The sequence below is a fragment of the Equus asinus genome, chromosome 9, assembly GCF_041296235.1.
Source record: "Equus asinus isolate D_3611 breed Donkey chromosome 9, EquAss-T2T_v2, whole genome shotgun sequence".
NCBI classification, from domain to species: domain Eukaryota; kingdom Metazoa; phylum Chordata; class Mammalia; order Perissodactyla; family Equidae; genus Equus; species Equus asinus.
This window is the reverse complement of record NC_091798.1, coordinates 51,090,340-51,102,699: the sequence shown is the minus strand read 5'-3', so window position 1 is coordinate 51,102,699 and position 12,360 is coordinate 51,090,340. Positions and strand designations below refer to the sequence as shown.

General features: G+C 41.1%; 1 protein-coding gene across 9 annotated transcripts in view; it reads left to right on the top strand.

Moving 5' to 3' along the window:
• The window catches only part of GRAMD2B (GRAM domain containing 2B), a 103,611-nt gene that overhangs the window by 31,379 nt on the left and 59,872 nt on the right, over positions 1–12,360 (top strand). For 5 of the 9 annotated variants that reach the window (XM_044780393.2, XM_044780392.2, XM_070517495.1 and 2 more), the window contains exon 1: positions 3,928–4,230. The exons of 2 other annotated variants lie outside the window; for them this stretch is intronic. In XM_044780393.2, the coding sequence (XP_044636328.1) occupies positions 4,148–4,230 (83 nt within the window). In that variant the 5' untranslated portion in view covers positions 3,928–4,147. Of the gene's footprint in view, positions 1–3,860; positions 4,231–12,360 lie in introns of those variants that run through there. 2 more of the 9 variants (XM_014859540.3, XM_014859539.3) reach the window with 2 other exon arrangements.

Below are 12,360 nucleotides of genomic sequence, written 5' to 3'. Positions count from 1 at the left end.
CTTGGCTTGGGAAATGCTGGTTCAAAACCATTCTATTTGGGGCCAGCCCGGTTTCACAGTGGTTAAGTTCGCATGTCCCACTTCGACAGCCCGGGGTTTGCTGGTTCTGATCCCGGGTGCGGACATGGCACCCCTTGGCAAGCCGTGCTGTGGTAGCTGTCCCACATAAAAGGCAGAGGAAGATGGGCACGGATGTTAGCTCAGGGCCAGTCTTCCTCAGCAAAAAAAGGAGGATTGGAGGCAGATGTTAGCTCAGGGCTAATCTTCCTCAAAACAAAAAGAAAATTCTATTTTTTTTTAAATATTATTTTCAAAGGCCTCTATAGAAGGAGATTGCATAGCCTACGATAGATTCCCATTCCAATGTTTAATGGCTGCATTCATCAGGAAACTTTCCTTCATTTTTGACAGAAATTATTTAATAAAGGTCCCCTTCATGTAATGCTCCTCAACCCTCATTCTTATGACTTTTTTTTTAACAGTTTTTTTTTTTTTTTTTTGAGGAACATTAGCTCTGAGCTAACATCCGCTGCCAATCCTCCTCTTTTTACTGAGGAAGATTGTCCCTGAGCTAACATCCATGCCCATCTTTCTCTACTTTATATGTGGGATGCCTGACACAGCATGGCTTGATAAGGGATGCATAGGTCGGCCCCCCCTGGATCCGAACCAGTGAACCTCAGGCCACGGAAGCGCAGCACATGAGCTTAACCACTAGGCCACCGGGCCAGCCTATCTTACAACTTTTTTATGAAGTTTGATAATTAAGTTCTTCGGAGTCACTGTATGGCTTTCTTCTGAACTCTCTCAATTTTTTCCCATTTAATTCTCCTTTGGATATTGACTTTCAATTGAAAATAGGAATGGTCTGATGAGTGTTCCTAGAATCCTCTGACTTATGACATTGATATATTAAATATTACGCACAGTTAAATTATTACAGAGCTTCCAGGTTACATCTTGATAAGAGAATCAACATCTAAAACATGTCATCAGACAACATGCATAAAATTACAGGAATGTGACAACACTTTACATGTACTTATATTGGCTAATAAATACATCCCCTGACACGTGCTATAAAGTAGGAAACTACTTGAACATACATTGGAACCTTATCTCCACTCACATCTCCAAACTCTGTCCCAGAGACTATGGACAGAAGTGCAGTGTATCTGATCAGTTAAAAAGAGACCAACATTTCATCAGTAGTCTAAGCTGTTGAGTAGAAGCCCTTATCTACTGAAAGGCGCGAGTTAGCCATTTTCTACTGTACCTGCTTGAGTATCGGCTAGAACTCTTCTTTGATATTAGAAACAAGAAATTATGTTCCCAGAAGCTTAGAGGAAGAAAAGTAAAGTGTCTTTTATTGGAGCAAAGTCAAGGAGCCCCTTAAAATATATTTTAGCCATAATCTTATGTCTCAATTTTGTCACACTACAATGAAATTTCCCCTATTGTTTATCTGCTGCTGCTTTTTAAATACTGCATTCCATTTTATTGTATACTAGCCCCAAGGATAAACGAATGAGGAAGCTGTTTGACAACATCTTTTAAACCTAAGCGAAAGCCACCAGGTAAAATAATGTAATTTTCTTGCTCCTTTCGAATTCCTCCCCACTCTAGGAAAGCACTATCCGCTATTTTCGCCACCCACCACTACCCTCCGCCCCTCCCCTCCTTTCTCATTTAAGACCACACTATTGGAAGTCTTCAACCCATACACTAAAGAACAAGTTTCAGGGCAACTGCATGCTTGTTAATTGAGCTGTAAATCCATGCTGGGGAAGCTCTGAACACTTGACCTTACTCATGCATCAAAAGAGGTCTGACCATGGTTTCTAAAAAGGTTTAACACAGAACTACCATATGACCCAGCAATCCCCCTCGTAGGTAGAAACCCAAAAGAACTGAGAGCAGGGACTTGAACAGATATTTGCACATCAACGTTCATAGCAGCATTACTCACAACAGCCAAAAGGTGGAAACAACCCAAGTGTTCATCAATAGATGAAGGGATAAACAAATATGGAATATACATACAATGGAATAGTATTCAGCCATAAAAAAGAACGAAGTCTGATACATGCTACAACTTGGATGGACCTTGAAAACATTATGCTTCAGGAGATAAGCCAGACACAGAAGGAAAAACATTGTATTATTTCACTTATATGAAGTACCTGGAATAGACAAATTTATAGAGACAGAAAGTAAAATAGAGGTTATGATGGGCTTGGAGGAGGGAGGAAGAAGGACTTATTGTTGAACGGGTACAGAGTTTACGTTGGGGATGATAAAAAATGTTTTGGGTATAGATAGTGGTGACGGTTATAGATACTGTGAATGTATTTAATGTCACTGAATTGTACACTTACCAATGGTTAAAATGATAAATATTATGTTATTTATATTTTCCTGAAATAAAAAAAATTACTTGGGGGAGCACAAAAGGTCAGTTCGGCTCTGAGCTCTGAGTGGGGGCGGGTTGGAGGACACCTGAGATTTAAGGAGAGAGTCATTACCCAGAGTTCAGGAGAGTGACGACTTCATCAAATCCCACTCCAGCCCAAGTAAGATGGGGAGCTCCAGGAGGGACTCGAAGGTGAAAGTGTTGGTGGTGTCTGCAGGAAGAGCCAGTTATGGACACTGAAGAGACAGCTTCCAAGCTTCCAGGTCACCCAGAGCCTTCCCGACTCCGCCAAGCCAGGCTCCCCCAGTGAGGAGGGTCAGTGGTCAGGAATAAAGAGACAGAGCCCTGACCAGGTCAGCTCTCACAGAATTTATGTAAACTTTTTCCCTTTGGCTTATTTGTCAAGTGTCACGAGAGTCAATTTTGGAGCAAGCAGGCTACAAAAAGATGCCTTTGTTCTCTCGGCCTAATGATAGAATCTCATAAATGGAGCGGGAACAAGAAAACTTTGGAAAGCACTTTCATCTCTAAAATGTTTGAGGTTATTTAGAAGGGTAGGCAGGTGTTTTCTTTTACACACACACACACACACACACAAACACACACACATATATATAAATACTGTGGTTGTATATTCTTTGTAATTATCCCTAAATCCAAAATTAATTTTTAAAGAAAAAATGAAGGACTTACAGCCCCAGAGCATAGCCTTAGTAATTTTTCCCCAGCCATGTCATGCTCCACCGTTGCGCTTGTAATTGTTTTAAAGCAAAGTTAAGCTTCCAACAATAAGGTTTATATTAGTTTTTCTTATTCTCAACGACTCTGTAACAAATCAGAAAACCACCAACACATACGTTATTTGCTATACGAAGTGAATCTTTAGAATAATGCCTGCAACATGGTAGCTCTCAAAACTTTGTTAAATGAGTTCATAGATGCTTCAAATGCAAAACTTCAGACAGAACCAGCAAGTTAAAACCTCACCCAAAGGCGGGAAGACGAGGCATTCATTTTATTGGTTGGGTGCACTGTAACTAAGTTGCTAATGAGGTTTTGATGAATGTTTCTCCCCCGACAGAACTAGGAAGGGTTAACCAGGTGACCCCTAAAAGCAACCACCTTTTAGTACCTTTGTTATTGAACTTTAAGCCCTGACCAGGCAGTCCTCAATGAGGCAACATCCTGTCTGAATAATTTAGGCAGGAGCAGAGGCCAGCCCACACAGACCATCTGTTGAGAGAGAGCCTCCCTCGGTCGTTTCCATTTCCTGTATCTGCAGCCGGCTGCCCATTTTTAAAATCCCCTAGTTACAGTCCGGGTAGAAAAAACCTCCAGTTTACGAGGAGGCTAAATATATGGTGCCTTGTTAGGCAAATGTTTCACCTGCTCGGCCAATTAGCTTCCTCTCCCAGAAAGACTCGTTCAACAGGTTTCCTTTTTCTCTTCCTCTGCCTCCTGGGTTGGGGCAAGAGGCTGTCACTTCGCTTCGACCCTCCCCTTCCCTCCCTCCCGGCTCTTCCACGCTCGCTCGGCCCAAGCGCTCGGGCTCGAACGTGTCCAGGTCGGCAGGCGTCGCGCTCGGCCGGCCTGGATGCGCCGATCGCCGGGGGCGCAGGGGACGGCGCGGCGCGGCTCCCGGGCCTGCGCCCGGACGGGGAGACCCAAGCGGGAGGAGGAGGAGCGGACTGCAGGCGCGTGGGGGGCTGAAGGTGCCCTGCAGACGCGGCCCTGATGACTGAGCTACAGCAAGATGTGGACGACACAAAGCCTGCCAAAGTGCTCGGGAAGAAAGAGAGCAAAGTTGGCTCAGCCCAGTAAGTAGGCTCCGCTGGGACCCAGCCGGGGCGGCGGAAAGTGCGCTGCTCAAACTTTTCTGCCAGGGACGAGTATGGAGTGGAAACGGTTTTCTGGAACTTTAACATGGACAGCCCTGAGGCTTGAACTCTTTTCCGTGGCGCCGGGTCTCTTTTCTTCTCAGATTCTGTAGTAAAGAAAAAGCACCGGAGCATTTCAGGAATGTCCTGTAGCTTGCAGTCCGGTGGGGATGTGAATTATTTGAGCTGAAAGCACGATGGGTGTTTTATAATTCCCGAGGGAGGTGTGCGGATCTCGAAGCCGTGTCAAGAAACAGCGCTCACATTTATTTCAGTTGTCCTACTTCTTAATGACGTGTGGCTAGATGCTGTTGTCTGGTAGATGTCCTCTGGTCATTAGCTTCACAGTGATGTGTATTTTGTCATTGGATTCCGAGCTTGGGAGTATCTTTCCTCCGTTCCCTTCGCTGTTCCCCTCAAGAGAGAGGAAAAGTAGTGGAAAAAATAGGCTTTATCTTTCGCCTCAAAGACTGCCTGCCTTTGGTTGGGTACTTAACACAAACTTGTTACACACTTATTTTTGAGAGAGGGTGTAAGGGTGGAGTGGGGGAGCACAACTAATATGGGTTAAAACACGTCAAATATTGGTGATGACTATCCTCGTGGAAGATTCATGTGCATAACAGGATTTTCACATTGTTTGACCTGTAAACTCTTATGGTTTAAGAAACTGAAAACGCAAATATTTTGGTCACAAGGATTAGTTTCCTGTAATGAAACTTATTTATCTTCCCCTGTACTACTTTGGTTTTTTTTTTTTAATCCAGAATGACTATTTACATGGTTATTAGTCCCAAACATTCTTCTTTTAGAAAGGAAAAGAATCTTTCAGTATTTGCTTATTTGCTATATCCCTATAACATTAAGTAATAATAAATGTTTAAATATGCCCAGATGTATTTTTTGTGTTACCAAGCTGTTGGGGGTGCTTAAGATGCTGTAGTTATACTAGTATAAACAGATGATAAAATTTTAAATAGTGAAGATTCAATCTCCATCATTCATTATTTCAGCGTTTACTCGTTTTTTAAAACGCAGCCTGGTTCCACATAGTGACTTGTGTTCATAAAAGCATATTCCATCTGTATCTCTCTTGAAGTTTAAGCTAAAGTTTTGGAAGAAGAAGAGCTTTATTAGCTGCTTTGATTTGTTGTTTCAAAGGCTTTGGTCCTGTTGTGTTCCTGTGTCTGCTTTCCTTGGCTGCTCTTTCCTTTGCCCTCCCAGCATGGTCGACTTAAGCTGATGTTCTTTCCTCTATGAGAGATCAAAGATGACAGAAAAAGTTGCTCGAGGTATAACCCTCACAAATGTTTTTGTTTTCTCACCCAAAAGTAAAATCCTAACTCTATACTGGTAATTCAAACCCAAGAAAAAGAACTAGCAAATGACATCTATTTCCTTTGCACTTGATCATTCTTGCATATACTTTACTTCTCTGAGGAAGATGTTTTGTGGATGGTCTTACCACCGTTTCATAGATGTTGGAGGTGACAGGAAAACTTGAAACTCCTAGGACAGAACTCATCCAGAGGCAATATTTAGTTCCATTTACACAAAGCTGAATGATTCAAATCCACCCTATAGCTACTCAATTTTAAATCTTCACATTCTCGGTGGTCTAATCTCCTTGGTTAAGGAGATTGTTTTCATTGAGTGGAAAAGTCTGCTAGGGCTTTTAGACTAATTCTATTAACTTAAAACTCTAGATGTTGGGGAAATAGTTTTGTAGAATATAAGCGTAACCACATTGAGGCTCAAGGCCCCAGCCCTTCATTTGGAACAGCCAGTTTCACAAATTTATTTCGGTTCAACAAATATTAGAAAACCTCCTATTTGTTAGTAATAGTGGGGAATACAAGAATGAGTGTGATTTGGTGTCTGCCCTTCTGGAGCTCTAAGAGCGGTGTTAAGAGGAGGCACGTGTATATTACTGTGTTTCAGGGGACATTGGTAGCCATTGCCATATTAAACACACAAACAAGATATTATAAAAAGTTTGGCCTGTAACTGAATCTTCTCCACAATCAGGATGTTTATCCATTTGGCAGTCTTTGGTAAATATCTCTTGGTTTATTGGGTTGTTTGTTTTTCCCTACAAAGTGGTAATTTCCAGGCCTACGGAAGTCACCTCTGATTCTGGCTGAGATTTTAGAAACTCTCTTCTTCTGGGCTCTTAAACTATTGCTTTGATAACAGAATAAGAGTAATTTTAAGACGGAGGTAATTATCACAGTGATATATTAGTGTGATAATTCCATATTTGAAATCATTTTGAGTAGCAAAATTTTTATGCTTAGAAACCCAGTCTAACCTCTGTTTTGAACTTTGTAACTTAGATTAATTATCACCACGCTCCAAGTTGTTGAAGTCCAGGTGTCCCTTCTTCTGAGTATTAGAATGGCTTGCTCCTCCCCATTTCCCTGGGTCTGTAACTACACCCACATAGGCGTCACCACCCAGAATCTGGACTCCTCATTAATAAGGGCTGGCGTTTATTGAGAATGCTTGTTATGTGACAGGCAGTGTGCTCAATACTTTACAATACTCTACAGAATGAGGTAGATTCTGTCATGATCTCCATTTTACAAATAAGAACATTGAAGCTCAGAGAAGTTAAGCAACTAGGCAGAGATACAGTTAATAAGAGAACAGCTCAAGTTCAAGTCCAGGACTCTTAACTCTAGAGCCTGGGCGCGAATACTTCATCTTTACTCCTCTACTCCATAATCTATGATTGCCCCTTCATGACCTACTCTAAAAAACAGGCCTCTCTGCCAAGAACTTGAAACTTTTAATGATCTGGACACACATGGACCATTTCAACCTCATTTCCTAATCCTAGCCAGCATGGGCATCTGTTATAGCCAACCAATCATACTAGCAGCCCTAGACCCAAGAGGTGATAATGCGGATGAATAAGGAACAGGTGTGCCAAACGTAGGACTGAATGAAGTTCCCTTCATTCTTCCCTCCTCATCTCTATTACTTTGCTTAAGCAGTTCCCTCTCTCATTTCTCTTAGTGTATTTCTAAAAATCAGCTCAGGTTTTCCTTCATTTAAAGTCTTCCTCATCACCGGCCGTGCTCATCTCTTCCTTATCAGTGCTCGCCTTGTATGTATGGGTCAGCCCCATAGAATTTAGCTGCTGCCATTATTACTATTAATTAACAACTTTTATTGAATGTTTAATGTATACAAATTGCTGTTTTAAGTTGTTAATGTATATTAACTCACACACTAGTCCTGTGTATATTAGTTAACTTTCCCCTAAATAGATTGCAAACTCCAATCACAACTTTCCTCATTGAAATTCTCAAAGCGCCCAACAGTCACTTTCAATAACCATCTGTTGGTGATCTGAGACCCCAATCCCTCTAATTAAGGTATATAATATGCTTATAGCTGACATTCATTCTCAGGGGAAATTCTACTCTTTTAAAATTTCTTAATCAAATTTGCTATCAGTAGCAGTTAGAATTTTTAGGTACATTTACTTGCCTGAAAGCTGAGGTTTATGTATTCATCTTTATGCTAGAAGTGAGGCTGCAGATTTATTCATTACCAAAGTGCATATTTGATTAAAAAATACAACCTACTCCTTTCCTAACCAAGAACTGGTAATTTAGCTCTGTGTTTCCTTTTGAGATCCTGGTTTTCCCCCACTCTCAGTACCTTTTTCATTCTGAATTTTATGTTCCCAATATAGACAGTTCTAACATAGCTTCACTTTTTGGCACACATTTTATGAGATACACTTTTTTCTTAAAGTCTCTTGTGGATCTAATTTAGTAATGGCCACGTTACTTTTAATGAATTTCAAAAAGTATCTAAAACTATTTCTGGGCAAAAGTTATCTTGATTCATATTTCATATAATTACATCACATGTGACATAGATTTATTTATAATGCAATTTGAATTTTTAACATTTAACTTTTAATTACTTGGGACATAAAATTTCTAGAAATTTATTCAACTCTGTATGTGGAGAAAAAGAGGGTGAATGTGGGCAATATAAACATTTACCTTAAAAGGGAGCTCTCTGGTAGTATCAAGAAATAATAATGATTTTAGGGACATATTTTGACTTTAAATGGTGACGGCAAGAAAAAATAGATTGCCTGCAGTGAAAACATTTATCATTCAACTATACTGTCTTTGTGCATGGCGTATTGGGGATACTTGACAAGCAGAATAAGAGCTGAAGTTGGGAATTGATCTTGGATTGGAAGCAAGAGGAGCAAAGACAAATAATTATTGAACATAACTTGATTTCTTAGTGCTTGCTTAACTCCTAACTTTGAAAGTTTCCGTTTAGCAAGAGAATCTCTATATTGCATATGTATTATCTTTCCATATGTTTGTATGTACACAGACTTTTTCGTTTTTTGTTGTTTCTTTTTTTTTTGAGGAAGATTAGACCTGAGCCAACATCTGCTACCAATCCTCCTCTTTTTGCTGAGGAAAACTGGCCCTCAGCTAACATCCGTGCCCATCTTCCTCCATTTTTTTTTTTTTTTTAAAGATTTTATTATTTCCTTTTTCTCCCCAAAGCCCCCCGGTACATAGTTGTATATTCTTGGTTGTGGGTCCTTCTAGTTGTGGCATGTGGGACGCTGCCTCAGCGTGGTTTGATGAGCAGTGCCATGTCCGCGCCCAGGATTCGAACCAACGAAACACTGGGCCGCCTGCAGCGGAGCGCGCAAACTTAACCACTCGGCCACGGGGCCAGCCCCCCATCTTCCTCCATTTTATATGTGGGATGCCTGCCACAGCATGGCTTGCCAAATGGTGCCATGTCCTCACCCAGGATCCAAACCGGCAAACCCCGGGCCGCCAAAGCGGAATGTGCACACTTAACCACTGCGCCACCAGGCTGGCCCCCATATTTTTTTCTTTTGTAATTTTAATGTCCAGGTTACTAAATCTGACAGATTGCCTAGTGCATTTTTCCATATAAATTTTTGGAATAGGAAGAAAAAATTATAATGTGTTAGAAAATATAAAAATTAAAACAATGGAGAGGTTTGAAAAGATGGAGAGAAATAAACAGTGTGTTCTGATTTAAATGTTTTGGAAGAAAATTTAATGAACCAAATTGGCTGTAAGACTAGAGGTTAATATCACATGAAATTGCTGATTTGTCAAGGCAGTACGTAAAGTGGGTAAGAATGCAGGTTCTTCATACAACTCAAGAACAAAAGAACAACCAGATCAAAAAATGGGCAGAAGATATGAACAGACGTTTTTCCAAAGAGGATATGCAGAAGGCCAACAGGCACATGAAAAGATGTTCAGCATCACTAATTATTAGGGAAATGCAAGTCAAAACTACAGTGAGATATCACCTCGCATCTGTCAGAACGGCTGTAATTAAGAAGACAAAAAATAACAAATGTTGGAGAGGATGTGGCGAAAATGGAACCCTCATACACTGCTGGTGCACATGCAAACTGGTGCCGCCACGATGGAAAACAGTATGGAGATTTCTCAAAAAATTAAAAATAGAAATACCATATGATCCAGCTATCCCACTGTTTATCCAAAGAACATTAAATCTACAATACAAAGAGATTTATGCACCTGTATGTGCCTTGTAGCATTATTCACAATAGCCAAGGTAGAAGCAACCCAAGTGCCCATCAGTGATAATGGATAAAGACGATATGGTATATATACAATGGATACTACTCAGCCATAAAAAAGGACAAAGTTGTCCGATTTGCAACAACGTGGATGGACCTGGAGGGTGCTATATTAAGCAAAACAAGCCAGATAAAAAAAGACAATCGCTGTATGATTTAGCGTATGTGGAAGATAAACACATGGATTAGGAGAACAGAGTAGTGGTTACGAGAGGGGAAAAGGGTAGAGGGTGGGCAAAAGTGGTAAAGGAGCACATAGGTATGGTGACGGGTCAAAGCTAGGCTATTGGTGGTCGACAATGCAGCCTATACAGGGGCTGATATGTGATGCTGTATACCTCACGTTACACAATGTTATAAACCAGTATGACCTCAGTAAAATAATTTGTTTTCTTCCTCTTTGTCTCCCCAAAGCCCTCCAGTACATAGCTGTATATTCTAGTTGTAGGTCCTTCTGGTTGAGCTATGTGGGACGCGGCCTCAACATGGCTTGATAAGTGGTGCCATGTCCATGTCCAGGACCCAAACTGGCAAAACCCTGGGCCGTAGAAGCACAGCGTGTGAACTTAACCCCTCAGCCACGGGCCAGCCCCTCAAATAATTTTTTTAAAAAAGATAATCTATGGCACTATGACCCTCAATAAATATTCTTTGACATAATTACAAAAAAAAAAAAAGAATGCAGATTCTAGGAAACTAGGATTTGAAATCTGACTTTCCTTTTTTCCCAGAATTGTGACCCTAGCAAGTGGCTTAGCACCTCTAGTTCTCAGTTTTGTCATCTGTAAGGGGGAGTTCTTAAGTCATCTGTTTCATATAGTGTTGCTTGGAAGTTTAAATGGAAAATGTAAGACAGGCACTTCAGGGGCCGGCCCCGTGGCCGAGTGGTTAAGTTCGCACCCTCCACTTCAGTGGCCCAGAGTTTTGCCAGTTTGGATCCTGGGCGCAGACATGGCACCGCTCATCAGTCCATGCTGAGGTGGCATCCCACATGGCACGACTAGAAGGACCTGCAACTATAATATACAGCTATGTACTGGGGGGCTTTAGGGAGCAGGAAAAAAAAAAAAAAGAAATGTACTTCACCTAGTGCCTGATATTGTCAGCTCTCCATAAATCATAGCTTTGTTAGTCCTCACCGTTGAGGGTCTGGGACATGCTATGGGGTAGGGGTGGGAGCGGATAAAATGTAACTAAACTAAAAAGTCAAAACTCAGAAGGGGGCTGGCCCCGTGGCCGAGTGGTTAAGTTCCTGTGCTCCAAGTCGGTGGCCGGGGATTTTACCAGTTCAGATCCTGGGTATGGACATGGCACCGCTCATCAGGCCATGCTGAGGCGGTGTCCCACATGCCACAACTAGAACGACCCACAGCTAAAATATACAACTATGTACTGGGGGGATTTGGGGAGAAAAAGCAGAAAAAAAATTAAAAAGATTGGCAACAGTTGTTAGCTCAGGTGCCAATCTTTAAAAAAAAACAAACTCAAAAGGCTTAAACTCTTACAGTAGCACACAGTAGTGTTCTGCTTTCATTCCATCAGCTCCACTGTGAGGATATTTCTGACAGTCGTGAGCATTCCCATGAATCCAACGTGGCATCTTGTTTTTAGTTTATGCTAAAAGAATCTCATGCCATTACTATTTAGTGACCTGCCAGCTTATTGAAATATTACTTACTGATTTGGTATTACCCCATTTGTCGTCCAATACTTTTACCTATGATGCATTCATTTCCACACCCTGCTTCCTGACGCTGAGCTTTTCTCTCGTGGCTCTACATCTTTAAACTGCTGAATTTTTTCCTTTTGCTAATCTCCGGCAGAACCCTCCTTCAGAATCTTTCTAATTCTTTAAATGCTCAGCTTTAGGCACTTCACACATTTTCAAATGACATAAAGCACAGGTCCTGGAGAGAGACTTCTCCACAGCTACCTTAGTAATTACTCCTTCTCCTTAAAGAAATGCGAGTGTTTTTATCCAACCTCATGTTTGATTATTTACCCTTAGAAGATAAGCAGAGCCAAGTTAAACTGCATTGCATAAAGTAAACCAGTTTATATGCACTCACTCTCTCACTGGTCACTCCAGTGTGCCAGAGGTTCCTACCTTCATAATGGGACATGATGTCCCAAGATGCAGATTATTTTTAAGAGGTTTATTGTGATATGTTTTACATGTCATAAAATTTACCCATTTCACGTGTACAATTCAATGATTTTTAGTAGCTTTACTGAGTGGTGCACCATCACTGTACCCAGTTTTAGAAAATTTTCACCCCCCTAATAAGATCCCTTGGGCCCATTTATACTTAATCCTCATTCCCACCCATTTACCTCCATCTTCAGCCCCAGGTAGTCACTAATCTACTTTCTATCTCTATTTATTTGCCTTTCGTATAAATGGAATCATGTAACAGTTGGTCTCG